This window comes from Callospermophilus lateralis, chromosome 2 (genome assembly GCF_048772815.1).
Source record: "Callospermophilus lateralis isolate mCalLat2 chromosome 2, mCalLat2.hap1, whole genome shotgun sequence".
In the NCBI taxonomy this organism is placed as follows: domain Eukaryota; kingdom Metazoa; phylum Chordata; class Mammalia; order Rodentia; family Sciuridae; genus Callospermophilus; species Callospermophilus lateralis.
This window is the reverse complement of record NC_135306.1, coordinates 124491558-124508153: the sequence shown is the minus strand read 5'-3', so window position 1 is coordinate 124508153 and position 16596 is coordinate 124491558. Positions and strand designations below refer to the sequence as shown.

The 16596-nt window shown below is 37.3% G+C and overlaps 1 protein-coding gene across 4 annotated transcripts in view; it reads left to right on the top strand.

The window, feature by feature from the left end:
- Window positions 1-9309: 9309 nt before the first annotated feature.
- Window positions 9310-16596, top strand: part of Cfap300 (cilia and flagella associated protein 300) — a 31556-nt gene continuing 24269 nt past the window's right edge. For all 4 annotated transcript variants that reach the window (XM_076843839.2, XM_076843837.2, XM_076843838.1 and 1 more), the window contains exons 1-2: window positions 9310-9419; window positions 9662-9743. In XM_076843839.2, coding sequence (XP_076699954.1) covers window positions 9310-9419; window positions 9662-9743 — 192 coding nt within the window. The remainder of the gene's footprint in view (window positions 9420-9661; window positions 9744-16596) is intronic.

The following is a 16596-nucleotide window of genomic DNA, read 5'->3' as shown; positions in this document are numbered from 1 at the left end:
GCTCAAGCGGTAGCACGCTTGCCTGGCATGCGAGCGGCCAGGGTTTGATCCTCAGTACCACATACAAAGGTGTTGTGTCCACCGAAAACTAAAAAATAAATATTAAAAATTCTCTCTCTCTCTCTCTCTCTCTCTCTCTCTCTCTCTCTCTCTCTCTCAAAAATAAATAAATACATTTAAAAAAATAAAAAATAAAAATAACCCCTAAGAGCTCAATTTGTTTTATTTTTTTTTTCAATTTGTTTTAAATTAAATATATCCAGGGAGCAAGTGTGCTATGGCTAACTTCAATGCTTACAACAAAAATATAACTGTCAAATTCATCAAATCATTTCTATTTTTCACACATATAGTGTAATATAGGTCAGCAATATTGGAATTTTGATTCATTTACTAAAGAAATTTTTAGGATCCCCTTCCAGGTGTTAGCCACAAAGAATGCTAAGCGAATGTTCAGTCTTTGACCATTTATATTCCTGGCTAGTAAGGGAGAGACATTAAATATAGAAGCAACAAATATTTAAATAATTGGGTTTTGTTGTTGTTTTTGATGTGTGTGTGTGTGTGTGTTGGTTTTGATACTGGGGATTAAACCCAGGGACATTGTACCACTGAGCTACCTCCCCAGACCTTTTTATTACTAGGGTGCTAAAGCTGGCTTCAAACTTGTGATCCTCCTGCCTCAACATATGTAGTTACAGGGATTACAGGCATGTGCCACCATGCCCAGCTTGCAATTTGTTATAAGCACTATAAAGGACAATACATGTTATGAGAGGAAAAAATAGAAAAGCTAATGCTGATTGCTAGTCAGAAAAGACCTCCAGAGAGTAAGTTGTAACCTGAAACTTGAAGGATGCACACATAGACACTAGACAAACAGTGGAGAGGAAGGAAGGTATGTTGGGCAGAGAAAATACCCTTTGCCAGGGCCCTGAGCAAGAAGGACTCATTCTTTGCAGACTAGTGATCCTTGAGAAGCAAACCTGGGAAGGAGACAGGAAATGAAGTTGGGAAGGATAACAGTACAGGCCATAATGATTTTGTCTTTTATGTGTAATGGAAACCAATTGAGTAATTTACAATAGTCTAATTTTATAGTCAAATTTATCATATTATAAAACAGTCTGGGTCTTGTGTTCACAATAGATGATGAAAGAACAAGAACACAACAAAGAGACCAGATTCACTTACAGTCAGCCAAGCAAAAAGATGTCGTTGGCTTGGACTATCATAGCAACAGTGGAACCAAGAGAGACTTGAACAGATTGTATTTACTTTTAGGAGATCATAAAATATAATGATGGCTTTGTTTTTTATATAGTTTAGGTGTCTTCCAAAGTTTCACATGTTGGAAGCTGGGTATTCAGTGCAGCAATAGGAGATAGTACAGAATCTTCAAGAGGTGAGTTCTAGTGGTAGGTTCTTGGATCATTGTGGATGCTTCCCTTGTCTCCTAGAGTGAATTCTAATGAGATTAAGCTGTTAAAAAGTCTGAATCTGACTCCCAAATGTCTCTCTGGCTACCTGTTTGAGAGATGATCTCCTGCAAGCACTCTGCATCAGTCATGGAGCCTTTGCCAGAGCCTGCACCAGGTGTTTGGACTTTCAGTCTCCAAAACTGTGAGCTAAATCAACCTCTTTTTCTTCATGAGTAGCCTGCCAGTAGTGAAGAAGAGCTAACTAATACAGTGATGGGTTTGATATGGAAACGGAGAGAGAGGAAAAATGTGACAAGGTGTAGTCAAAGAAAAGCTCCAGCTTTCTAAATTGAGCATCTAGGTAGATGGAGAGGTAGAACAGCTTGAAATAAGAGTAAAAGGGGCTGATATGTTTAGTGGATGTATATTGTCAAGTGCTTCTCATTTAAAGAGTCTTCATAAACTCTTAATTCTGATTTATGAGGTCAGTGGGGTATGTTCCAACCTGATTTCCATCTTAGTTACTTGAAAGTCTGAGGCAGAAGGAGAGGATAGCTTGAGTCCAGAAGTTCAAGACCAGCCTGAACAATAAAGCAAAACCATGTCTTTAAAAAAAAAAAAAAAAATCATGATTCATAAGGACTAAGACTAGAGATTCTTCCTTCAGTTTTACAAGTTCCCAAATAATGTCAATGTTGCTGTTCCTCATTCTGAAGTTTTACAAGTTCCCAAATGATGTCAATGTTGCTGGCCTAAAAATGACCACATTTTTAGTAGAAAAGTTTCTACTATAGCAACCCTACACGGTGTGACAAACTTTTTGCCAAATAAGAATAATGTTTTAAATGTTTTAATTTAATTATGATTTCATAAAAGAATGCTATTTTAATTAGAGAGAGAGAGCGCACACAGGGCTGGGTAGAGAACCTGCCTAGCATGTGTCAGTCCCTGGTTGGTAGAGAACCTGCCTAGCATGTGTCAGGCCCTGGTTCAATCTCCAACACCGCAAAAAAGAAAAGAAAAAAAATTATGCCACTAAATATCCCACAAGCCATAAAAAGTTTTTTAAAAAGTAGAAAATGCTTAGGAATACTTTTATGCTAATGAGATTAAAACTAGGTGAGGTGTCCAATTTCTTTAAAAAATACAGTGTATCAAATATGATACAAGAAGAAAACTTCCCTGTGTTAATCAATTTTCCATTACAATAACAAAACATCTGAGATCATCAACTTATAAAGAGAAAAGGTTTATTTTAGATCCCAGTTTGGAGCTTCCTATCCATAATTGGTTGGCCCCATTGCTTTGGACCCGTGGTGAGGCAGCACATCATGGTGGGGATGCATGGGAAATCAAAATCACTAAAAAGAGGAGGAAAGGACCATGGTCTCATTATTCCCATAATGACATAACCCCAAAGACCTAATGTCCTCCCATTAGGCCATTACCTCCCAAGAATGCCATTCTTAAAAACAATCCCTTACCACATGGACATTTGGGAAACATTCAAAATTCAAACCCTCTATCTATGAGGGGAAACTGACTCTATTTTAAATTGTCCCATAAAGAAAGCTCCAGCTACACTGGAACTTTCTTTCAAACATTTAGGAAATACATTATTATTGTTTAGACATAAGGTGTCCCTCAAAAGCTTATGTGTGAGAAAAATGCAAGATTTTTCACAGGTATAGTGATTAGATTTTGAGAGGTATAAATAACCTAACCAGTGGATTAACAACTGATATGGATTAATTGGGCAGTCATTATAAGGCAGGTAAGATGTGGCTGGAGGAGGTAGGTCTCTGGAGACTTGCCTTTGATGTTTATTTTTTGTCCCTGGTGAGTGGAAGTCTCTCTCTCTCTGCTTCCTGTCCGCTGGGTTCTGAGCTGCTTTCATGCCCTTTCTGTCGTGACGTTCTTCTTCACCTTGGGCCCAGAGCAATGGAGTCGGTAATCTATGGACTGAGATCTCAGAAACTGAGCTAAAAGAAACTCTTCCTCTTCCACATTGTTCTTGTCAGGTCTTTTGATCACAGAGACAAAAAAAGGTGACCAAAACATACATATTATTAATATCACACAGAGTCTATCAATAGAAAAACATAAAAACTTTCCAACTCATTTAGAAGGCCAACAAAATAGTAACATCAAAATCTAACAAGGATGTAATAGCAAGAAAAATCACAAACCAAACTCTCATGAACATAGTTGCAAACTTTTTTTTCCCACCATACTGGCGATTGAACTCAAGGCCTTGTATATTCCAGGCAGGTGCTCTACCATTGAGTTAAATCCTCAGCCTTTTTTCTTATTTTATTTTGAGACATGGTTTTCCTAAGTTGTCCAGGAGGGCCTCAAACTTACCATTCTCCTGCCCCAGACTCCCAAGTAGCTTGGATTACAGGTATATGCCACCATACCCAACAGATTTGAACATCTTAAATTTGATAATACTATGCTTTATAAGAAGGAGAGTATAGGGTCTGGATTGGAGCTCAGTGGTAGAGCACTTGCTTGCACATCTGAGTCACTGGGTTCAATCCTTAGCATCCATATATACACATCCATACATACACACATAAATAAATAAATGTATTGTGTCCATCTACAACTAAATTTTTTTTTAAAAAGAGACTATATCATAACAAAGTGGAGCATATCCCACAATTGTAAAATTGGTTTAATAGTCAAAAACCCAATCAAAGTAATTTCCCACCTCAAGAGAATAATGAAGAAAAATCATATAACCAATTTGGTAGATGCAGAAATAAACTTCAATGCCTATTCATAATTTCTTAAATCTCAAAAAAAATGAAGGCAATTTTCTCAACATTGGTATCAATTAAAATACCTACAGTTTATGCCCTATTTGATGGCTAAAACATGCACACACACATAGAAACACAATTTTTGTTGTTGTTATGAAGTTATAAATAAGGCAAGAAAGTCCCCTACTACCACTTCTATTTAACACCCTGGAAGTCATAGCCTGTACTCAAAAACAAAGGAGGTGGGGGTAGAGGAGGCACAAATATTGAAAAGAAGTAAAACGTGTTCTTATGATCAGATACCATAATTATGTATATAGAAATTCTAAAAGTATCTATCAATAACCCATAAGAAATAAGATGACTTAGTAAGCTCTGTAGATAAAGATCAGCATATAAAATAAATTGTATAAATTTCTAAATTTTATATATAAATATATATATATAATGAAGAAGTAGAAAATAAAAAGTGTAAAAGTATCATTTACAATAGCACCCCCAAAACTCAACAAATACATAGGAATATATCTTCACCTTGTTACTATTAACATTCTAAATCAGATTTATTTTCTTTTCTATTTGGAAATAAGTCCTTGTTATGTTGCCCAGACTGCCTCAAACTGCTGAGGGTCACCCTCCAAAATAACTGGGACTACTATAGACATAACCCAAGATGTGGGCCAAATCTTGTCATGGAGGCCTGTCCCATGCATTGTAGAATGTTTATTTAACAGGATCTCTGGTCTCTACCCCCTAGATGCCCATAGCACTTCCCCACACCATTTTGGAGAGTTAAACATATTGCCAGACATTGCTTCATGTCCTCTAGGAAAGCAAACTCAAACATGGTTGAGAACCATTGATCTAATGGAAGTTGTTATTATGGTTTGCATATGGTTTGTCCCCCAGTGATTCATGTGCTGAAAGCTAGATCCACAGTGTGGTGGTGCTGAAGTGGTAGGACCTTTAAGACACAGTGCCTAGTGAAAAGTAATTACATAATAGGGGCTCCAACTGCATGAATGAATTGATGCTGGGAGAGTAGCTTGGGTCTCATATGAGTTAATTATTTCTCACAAGAGTGGGCTTTATAAAACAAGTTCACCCCGCATGGTCTTCTGCATATGGTCACTTCCCATTCTGCTTCTCCACTATGTTATGATGCAGTCAAAGGAGGTAGCCATCTGATGTCATATAGGACTCTAGTGTCGTATGGTTTGAATCTTCCAGCACCAGAATCATGAACCAAATAGGCCTCTTTACTTATAACATACCCAGTTTCAGCTATTTTGTTAAAGTAACACAAAATAAAATCAGAAAGATGCCGAGACTCTTCTACTGAATACTCCTAAGTTATGGTTGAGAGAAATTAAAGAGCTGAATGAAGAAATATCTTATTTATAATAGATTGGAAGATTCAATATTGTTACAATGTTGAGTACTCCCCAAAATTTACTTATATAATATGTCAATGCAATTCCTACCAAAATTCTGTCCAATTTCTTTCATGGAAAATGATAAAATCTGTTTAAGACTTATATGAAAATGCAAAGGTAATAACATATGGTTATGAGTGTGCTATGTCATTAACATACACTAAACATATGTTTCTGTCTCTCCACAATATCAGAATTTATTGAATAACAATAAAGTCACAGGCTATCCTCTTTTTATCAGTGGTAGTCCACTGAATACTTATTGGTCATTTGGTAGTCATAAGCAAAGCAATCATGGCAATCATATTCCAATCTTTTTTTAAAAAAAAAAATATTTATTTAGTTGTAAATTAACACAAAGTATCTTTATTTGTTTTTATGTGGTGCTGAAGATTGAACCCAGTGCCTCATACACGTGAGGCAAGCACTTACCACTGAGCTACAGCCTCAGCCCCTCCAATCTTAATTTCTAATATCTGTAACACTCAAATCACACATCCACAAATCACACTTTATACACAATTATATATAGGCTTCAGAAAGACTAAGAAAGGGTTAAGCTGGCCAGGTCACAGGAGTTCAGGAGATTGAACTAAGAGCAAAGGCAGAGAGCAGATATGAATGCAAAGAATCACTGTAGGTGGTCAGATAAGATTATGAACCAGTAAAACAACTTTTTCAGGGCACAGAGATGTCAAAGCACAAGAACTCATTCTAGACCAAGATCCAAACAGATGGCAGTTTCACAGTCAGCTTGAAATGTCAGCTTGGATTCAGATTTGAATGGTCATCATGAGCAGAAGAAACTGCACTCTGCTAAAACCCAAGGACAGAGATTTGAAGGTTCATTGCTATGGTGATTTTCCTGGGCAAGGCTCATGACAAGTGACCAGGTGACAGGGTCAAGGTACTGCCATGTCCATCTCAGGGTGCCCCTCCTTTTATGGGTCTCAAATGAAAGGGTTCCATCATTTGATGATCTGGTATGTTCAATAAGCTTGTGGGCCTGGTTTTTACAATTTTTGACTTTGAAACACCCACTCATCCATGTCCTTCTGATTAATTTGATATATTCACGGAAGGGCATTCTTATTAGCACAGTTCATTTATCAGTTTGTGCCTGCTCTCCACAATATGCAATTTTTAAAAAATTTTTTTAGTTGTTGATGAACCTTTATTTTATTTATTTATTTTTTTTTAATTTTTTTTTTAAAATATTTATTTATTTATAGTTTTCTTCAGTGGACACAACATCTTTATTTTATTTTTTTATGTGGTGCTGAGGATTGAACCCAGCGCCTTGCGCACACCAGGCGAGTGCGCTACCGCTTGAGCCACATCCCCAGCCCCTTATTTTATTTATTTATATGTGGTGCTGAGAATCAAACCCAGTGCCTCACATGTGCTAGGCAAGTGCTCTACCACTGAGCTACAATCCCAGCCCCTCCAAAATATGCAATTTTGAAGAAAAAATAACAAAGCTAGATGCTTCACATCCTCAGATATTAGGTCTTTTTATAAAGCTACAGTACTTAAAACAATGCAATATTGATGCAAGGACAGTCCAATGGACAAACTGCCCAGAAAAAGTCACTTGATTTATTTAAAAATAATAAATCTGGACCTAGTGTCTTACACCTGAAATCCTAGCTACTTGGGAGGCTGAGGCAAAAAGACCACAAGTTTGAGGCCAGCCTCAGCAATTTAATGATACCCTATTTCAAAATAAAAATAAAAAGGGCTGGGTATGTAGCTCAGAGGTAGAGTGCCCCTGGGTTCAACCTCCAGTATCAGAAAAAATAAACTAAGATATAAATGGAAAACCCATGCAATTCAGTGGGTTATAAATGGTTTTATCAATATATAGGCTGGGCCAACTGGAAACCAATATGGAAAATAACCTTGAGTTTAAAGAAAATTATTTTTAGATGGATTGTGGACATAAATATGAAACTATACTCATGACTTTGTTTAAGCAGAAATTAAACTTGACACACAAAAGAAAAAGGTAATAAATTATACTTCATTAAAATTAAGAATTTCTGAGCACCAAAGCTATACACAAATTACAGGCAGAGAAACTATTTGCAATATATATATATATGTGGCAATGAACTCACACCCAGACTATTAAAAACTTCATAAAAATTAATAAGAGAAAGACTGACAGCCTGGACAAAACACTTGAAGAAGTACTTCACCAGAGAAGACATCCAAATGGCCAATAAGTCTATAAAAAGTTGCTCAAAACATTAGCTATCAAGGAAAAGCAAATTAGGAATCACAAATACAACCTCTCCAGAATAGATTAAATTTTAAGACTGACTTTGGCAAGAATGTTGAACCACTGGAAATCTCATGTACTGTCATTTGGACTGTAAACTGATTATTTGGGGGGGAAAATTTGTGTCTAGTAAAACATGTTTATATTGTATAACTGAGCAATTCCAATCCTGGATATATTTGTAAAAGAAGTAAGTATGCAAGTCATTAAAGGACATACTGAGGAGTGGGGAGGGGACACACAAAAAAAGAGAGATATACATACGAAAGTTCATAGCAGCTTTCCTAATAATCTCGAATTGGAAGTAAACCAAAAGGCTAAACTGTGGTATGGAAATGGGTTGGAATGCTAAAGAACAAAACAAAATGATTCTCTGTGTTTCTTTACCCTCCCCCAACCCCTGTCTCCTGTTGCTGCTGCTGCTGCTGCTAAGAAATAATCAAGATAAGGTTGTTTTCCTCTAGGTGCTTGGGATCAAATCCAGGGCCTTGTGCATGCTAGTTCTAACACTGAGCTATGGCTCCAGCCCCTCAAAATCAGTTCTAAAGGAACAGGGAGGAAAGGAGAGGAAGTAAAGAGGTAAAAAAAGAGCTCCCAATGAACCACTACTAGACCAAAACAAAAAAACCCACAAAACTATACAAAAGGCAATTTTCAGTAGAAAACAAATACTGTGACGCTTATTAATCAGAATGTTGTAGTGCAGCGTATATACGGAAACATATATTAGCCTTTCAGAGTATCAGTAGTACTAGACACAGTAGTCACATAGACATTTATCTTACAAAATAGTAAATCTAATACGGAATTTTTTCATTAACTTTTGAGTCATCAAACTTAGATAATTGTAAATCTGAGATTGTAGTGTTTGAGAGTAGGACATTAACCTGTACTGAGTAATTATTAAGAGGTAATGCCGTCCAGGCCGGGTAGCACATGCCTATAATCCCAGCGGCTTGGGAAGCTGAGACAGAAGGATCGCAGGTTCAAAGCCAGCCTCAGCAAAAGCGAGGCGCTAAGCAACTCAGTGAGACCCTGTTTCTAAATAAAATACACAATAGGGCTGGAGATGTGGCTCAGGGTCTAGCGTCCCTCTGAGTTTGATCCCCAGTATAAAAAAAAAAATGAAGTAATGTCAACAAGCATCTATCGAGAGTGTTGCTCTATCCTCGACCCCCAGTTCCCATAACCGATAAGCCTGGGGTTCAAGAAGGGTGCGGGTCTCAATCCTGGAGCAAACTCCTTGGAAAACCAAGCTGCTTTTCCTCCTCTTTTGTCCCCGCCCGGCGGACCTTCCTGCGCTCTCGGTAGACGCGTAGCCCCGCCCCTGCGCTGTGGCCCCGCCCCGTCGGCCGCCGCGTCTCTATGGAAACGGCTCCCTTCACGCAGGCATTAGCACCATGGCGGCTGGGGAACCCGGGGACTTGGGCGGCTACTACTTCAGGTTCCTGCCTCAGAAGACCTTCCCATCTCTGAGCGCCCCAGACACCACCCGCCGGCTCCGCCAGTGGTGAGGGACCGAGGAACGGGGAGACAAGAGCTCCTCGGCCTTCGCTGCTGTGGAGGAAGCGCGGGCCAGACGCTGGCCGGGCGTCGAGGGCGTCTAAGCCGAGTCGGCCTCATACTGAGTGAAAGAAACTCTGAAGCAGCTGTAACACTAGGGCAGGGTGGATACTGTGGGTAGGACCCGTGTATTTTGCGCCCTGAGAGTTTGCCAGTCCCAAGCTGACTCTTTTATCCTCTCTGCTCCAGGTCCATGCTGGGCCGAATCAAGGCCCAGGCGTTCGGGTTTGACCAGACCTTTCAAGCCTACCGGAAGGATGATTTCATTATGGTTGGTATGGGGTTCGGAGAGTTCTTGGGTCACTGCTGATTTTTAACTTTCCCTCACGTCAGCATGGATTCTTAGGAACACCGCTATTCCTTAGTGATGTCATTTTCTTGGAGATGGGGAGTAATAAAAGTTGTCAATGACATTTTTTAGAGGAATTTTTACATTTCCCACTACCATAAATTTATTCTTAATTTAACTTATTCTTTTTCTACCTTCATGATCCTGCCTTAAAGAACCTTTCCAATTTGGGGAATTTTGGTTTTTTAGTAGGCACACCTCGTTTCTTAATGTTACTACTCAGCTTTATCATTGACTTTATTTACTAGGCTTAGCTCCTAATTATTTTTGCTCGTTTCTCAAAATCGCAGCCACCCTGAGAACTGGGTTTCAGGCCCTAACACCAGTTCCAAATAAAAAATTTACCAAAAAAGTTTTGAGCAATGACACGGTGACTCGAATAAGACTTTATCTACGGGTGACTACTTTGATTATACATCTGTTTTTACCTTATTTTTCGTTTTTCGTGATGCTGCAGATCCAACCCAGGGCATGACATGCCAGACAAATGCTGTACCACAGAGCCATATCCCCAGCCCTTTAACATAATAGGTGGGGTTGGCTATGAAGCCTAGGCTGGCCTCCCACCTCAGCCTCTCAATTAGCTGGGCTTACAGACACAAGCCACAATAAGGGCTGGGAATGGGGTTTAATAGTAAAGCACTCCTGGAGTCAATCCTCAGTATCAAACAAAAAGAACAAACAATAAGTTTTGATGTGCTTATTAAAATTTAGTCCCATTATTTTCCATCTTTTTTTCCACTCCTCAATCAATTGGAAAATATTGGTAGGGTTTGTGAAATTACCCTTATTCTTTGCTGTTCATGTCCTTTGAACAGCTATAAGCTAAAGTCTTTTATAGTTGGCATAGTTCATTTACTTGCTCTTACACTTTCTGAGGACCTGGAGTGTACTAGGAATTTCCTCAAGTGCTAGGGATATAAGGAGGATCAAGGCCAGAGCCCAGCTTTTGAGGATCTTATGAACCCTTGGAAAGACTGCCAATAAACAAAATTAGATCATTTCCTACAGTGATAAGTGCAGTGAACAAGAGGAAACACTAGGTCAGATGGTCTCAGAGTTCTGGAGGCTAGAAGTCGGAGATCAAGGTAGAATTATGGTTCTTCTGAAACCTATACAGGAGTACTTCCTTGCCTCTTTCTACTTTTTGATAGTTACCAGTAATCCTTAGCATTCTCTGGTTTACAACATGGCACTTTAAACTCTACTTCTATCAAAGTCACATGTCTCTCTCCCCTCTTGTGTCTGTGTCTCCTCTCTTCTAAGGACACCATTCATACTGAGTTAAGAACCCACCTACTCTAATCTTATCTTCACTAATAACATCTACAGCAACCCTATTTTCAACTAAGGTCACTTTCTGAAGTTTCAGGAAGGACAAAAATTTTGAGGAGATATTGTTGAACCCCTAACAGGGTAAACTGGTTGTCTATTTCCCTTTCTCTAAAATAGTGTTATAATGATGTTATAATACAATGCTACTATTAGTGACATTTATGAATAGTCATGATTAGGTTTTTATAACTTTTTATAGTTTTAATTAAACCACTATTGTCATTCAACTTTTTTTTTAGAAAAAGGTAAAAATTTTTAATCTGCTGAATTTTAGAATGCTATAAAAAATTTTATTTAACTCATTTATTCAAGGAATATTTGTTGAAATTCCACCACTATATACAGCTACAGTGCACCAATAAAAAATATGGAAAAAAATATTTGTTGAGCCTGGGGTAGTGGTGCCCATCTGTGATTTGGTAGGCTGAGGCAGGAGGATCACAGGTTTAAGGCTGGGCTCAACAATTTAGCAAGACCTTATCTCAAAAATAACAAAAAAAATTAAAAGTTTGGGGATGTAACTCAGTGGTAAAGCTACCCTGGAGTTAATCCCCAGTACAAATACACACACACACACACACACACACACACATATACATATTTGTTTGATACTTACTGTGTGCTAAAAAGGTAAAGAGACCTGACCCCAGATTAGAAGGTATATACAGTTTGGGAAACTAGAAATTAACAACAACACAAAAAATCTCTATACAATCAAATAATTATATTGTTGGAAGACATAGAAGATGTCCTAGACACAGAGAAAAAGATCACCCCAACAAAAGGGCTTTGACTTGGGGGAAAATTCTATTGAGGAGGTTATAGAATTTTTTTTTTTTTGGTTGTTTAATAGGTTGAGATTTTCAACAGATTCATCCATAAAATACAACATATTTCCATAATTACAAACAATTTTTTTCTAATTTTGAAATTCTTCATGTTTGTTTATCCTTATTTTTATTCCCATGAGGCAGAACAGTGTTATGCCTAGATTTTAGTTCAAACAAATATATACTCATTTGTATTCAAATAACTATTTTGGATGTAAATAAAACATGTGGCTAAGAGTATGACCCAGAGGGGATTTACCCCAAAGCTAATACATCTTCCCTCCCACCCCCCTGACAGGGTCTTACTATTTTGCCCAGGCTAGTCTCAAATTCCAGGGCTCTCTTGCTTCTCCCGTCTCAGCTTCTCTTGTACCTAGGACTGTAGGCTTGCACAATCTTGTGTGGCTTGAAACAAATGAGTCTTTGGTACTTCTCACTGACCAACTTCTTCACTTGCAAAATACTGAGAGACTCGAGCAGTATGTTCATGGTCATATGTTTTTTTAAATATTTCAAAAATAAGATGTTTTTGTATTCTTAGAGCTCATAAAAGTGTTTAAAGCCCCAAGCTCTATAAAACTTGGATTCTCCCTTGATTTGGTCTTTTAATTAGCTGTGAGTTCAAATTCCAACTCTGCCACTCATAAGCTATGTGACATTGGGCAAGTTACTTAATAACCTTCCTTGAAAAACCTCCATTTACCTTTCTGCAAAATAATCACAGTGCTTCATGTATAATACATGTTTAATAAGTATTTTGAATATAGAAATTATATTGACTGTTCTGAAGATTAAATGAGGCAGCATATGACATGTTTAGCAAAAACGCTTGGCATATAGTGTTATTATTGTTACTAACATTTGTCCCTCATACATTATAAAGAATTCTTCTAGAGCAGTAGTGCTTCCTGTGTGCTAGATTTAGCTTCCAGCATTTTTAACGCATTTATCACTAATCTTTACAACAATGTGGTAAGATTGGTGGGTTTTTAAATAATTTTTTCTATATCTTTATTTTATTTTATGTGGAGCTGAGGGTTGAACCAAGTGCCTCACATGTGTGAGGCAACCACTCTGCCACTGAGTCACCACCCAGCCCTGTTTTTTTTTTTTTTTCCTTTAATGTGATGATTAGGTTTGAACCCCGGGGCCTCCCATATGCTAAGCAAGCTCTCTACCATTGAGCTACAACTTCAACCCCAAGATTGCTGTTTTGACCCCCATTTTATAGCTGAGAAAACTACGAGTCAGAAAAGTTAAATAATTTGTCTGAGAATGCCCAGCAAAGAGATTTTTATTTTAAATGCCATACTCTTTGTACTGCACAGACTTGTTAAATGAACAAAAGTTATTGCTTAAACAAGAATTCCAGATTTTGAATTTCCCCTTTCAACTTAAAAACAAGTTATGTTTTAAAAGTTCATTTGTAAGGTAGTAAATGGATTCAAGGAAGGAAATATATATCTAGCAAACTTCTTTAGTTCCTACATCTGTACAAAAGAATAGACAAAGAGGGAAACAAAATGAACCATTGTCCTCTAAAACAATGTATGGTAATGTCCTGAATTAAGACTAACATTTGAATGGTGAGGAGAGCTGTTCAGGAGAAATGTTAAAGGACTAATAAGTTCTTGAGAATAAGGGAAAGAGGGACATACAGGATGAATCAATTCCATGTTTTGGTCTTGGTTGGCTGGAGAAGCTGATTGATGCTATTAAATCATAGGAAATATAGATTAAATAAGGAAACTTAAGTTTAGTGTTAGGCATGCTCAACAAGAGGTGCACCCAAGTGGCAGTATTCTAGGTAGTTGAGTACAATGTCTAATTTGGCGTCACGCGAGCTATAGCCTCAACATATAATATTGGCATCCTCACTATCGTACTAGATATTATGAGGGGAATTTTGCACAGCAACTGGCAAAGAAGGCTTTTAATTTGCAGAGCTTTCCAAAATGACTGCACAATCCTTGTGCTTTCATCTCATGACCAGAACTTAAGTATATGACCAAATCCCAGGGAGGCAAAGAAATAGATTTAAATGAATACATAGCTATCCCCAATAAAAATCAGAATTATTTAAGGAAGAGAGGATTGATATTGAATTAGAAACCAGCCAGATAGGTAATATAGTCAATATCTTACATTACATTATGAAACAAATTTATTTAAAATGCATATTTGACATTGATATCTTTGTTATTAATTTCTTTATTCCTTTATTAAATATCTTTATTTTTACTCATTTATGAATCATCTAATATTTTTCCAGATCTCATCAGATCTTTGAAAGTTGTGACACAGAAAATCCTTTCCAATGCCTCATTGGAAATTCTGTAACAAATCAAAAATTTACTCATATAAGAACAATATTTTTTAAAAACCATTTTAGATGTATAATTATAATTTCAGTAATACAACTTGCACTGCTTTATTTAAGGGGACTTTATAAAAATTTATTTACATTGGCTGTAGGTTAACTTGTTGCAGAGCAGTTGGTCTAATTCAATTTATGACATCTAAAATGTGATCTGAAGTTAATAACTCCCAAGAATAATGACTGAATCTGAATTAGATTTTTCTCTTTTAAAATAGTTCTTTCAGAAGGCCTATAAGGTATTCAAAAATCAATATTAAGGGCGGGGGATGTAGCTCAGTAGTAGAGTTCTTGCCTAGCATGTGTGAGGCCCTGAGTTCAAATCCCAGAACTATAAAAAAAAATTTTTTTTAAATGCTCCTCCAAAACCAATGTTAATTGAAGTTAATTTCAGCCATGTGTCCTCTGCAAAATGTACTATTATGTAAATTAAAATAGTTGCACAAATACTTTCAATTTGAAAGTCTTCAAAAAGCAATAAGGATAGAATTTTTAAGGAATAATTTTAAGGATTTAAAAAAAAATAAATCAGGCAAATATAACACCTTCTTTTTTTAAAATTAAAAAAAAAGGTACTAAGGATTGAACCCAGGGGTGCTTTACCACTGAGCTATATCCCCAGACCTTTTTATTTTTATTTTTTTTATTTTGAGTAGGATCTTACTAAGTTGCTGGCCTTGAACTTGCGGTCCTCCTGCCTCAACCTCTTGGGTTGCTGGGATTATAGGTGTGCAGGCCTCTTTTTTTTTTTTTTTTTTTTTTTAATGTATTTACTCTTTACTTCCCACCAATAGAATCTAAATTCCATGAGAATAGAAACTTCCTCTTGCTTACCTTCATGTAGACATAAATAATTCACACCTCTCACACCTGATTCTCTTTATTTTCTCCTTTTCCCTTTCCCTTTCCCTCTCCCCCTCTCCTTCTCTATCCTCCAACCCCTGCCCCAACTTTCTCCCTAATGGTACTGGAGATTAAACCCAGGTCCCCACACATGCTAGACCAGCACTCTACCCCTGAACTATACCAATACCCTTTTTATTATTTTTAGATAGGTTCTCCCTAAATTCCCCAGGCTGGCCTCAAACTTGTGATCTTTCTGCCTCAGCCTCCCAAGTAGGAAATTACAGGTCTGCAACACAGCGCCTGGCTTCTCATCATTGTCTTTCTGATGGCATGACATTCATTCTAATTATTTCACAAAATAATCTCAAGAATCACCTTTGATTTCTCTCCCCCCAACTCCTTCCCCCTAAATAACAAATCCATCCATTTCCCACTAGTTAGCACCTTGACTGCTATGAACATCAATGCTTCTGCCAACAGAATCTCACTCCTGAATAGTCTCTTTATAGCCCTTCAATTCATTGTCCAAACTGAAACTAGAATGAACTTTTAAAAATATGATTTAATCACTCTGTTCTCCGATAACAAATTTTCTTGTGTCTTCCCACTGCCTTTAGATCAAAATTCTGACCAAGATTTAGATAGTTTTTAGGTCAAGATTAAAATTCTTCACTTGACTACAAGGTCCAGTTTAACTCCTACCCTCATCTGACCATTGCAGCTCCTATTATGGTTACCCTAAACCTCTTTGTTTTCCTCCATTGGAATGTCCCATCCTTTCTTATTTTAGAGCCTTTAAACTTGACATTTTCCTCACCTAGTCTTTCTAGTAGCATGCTGGAACCAGTTCAGGAGAGCTAGATTGCTAAATTTTCAATAATCTTTGCTGATTGTTAAACTGCTGGCAGCTTGAAATACACAATGAAAACTGGTGAATGTTACAAATCAGGGCTTTAGGGAGAGGAAGGGAGGTCAGTTGTTAAACATTTACCAGAATACCTCTTGCCCAGCTAACTCCTACTCACCTTTTAGTTCTAAACCTAATTATTTTTTTCACCAACCTTTCCTTCCAACACCATTAGATTAGGACTACCTATTATGTACATGGATAGCACTCCTTTGCAAGCATGGATAGCTTACATTCCTTTGTAATAATACTCACAGCACATTACTATCTTACTTTTTTTTTCTATAAACTCCATGAGGGCAGGCATATTATGTCTATTGAATTTTAGAATTAGGAAGTAAAGAATATTTTAGTTAAATGAAGGAAATGAGGAGCAAGATAAGAGGAATGAGTGGTTGATAAAGAAGTAAGACAGATTGCTTCTTCAGTAAGCGATTTAGGGAAAATGGTTGCTTGAAGGGGATATTAAAAACAGGAAAA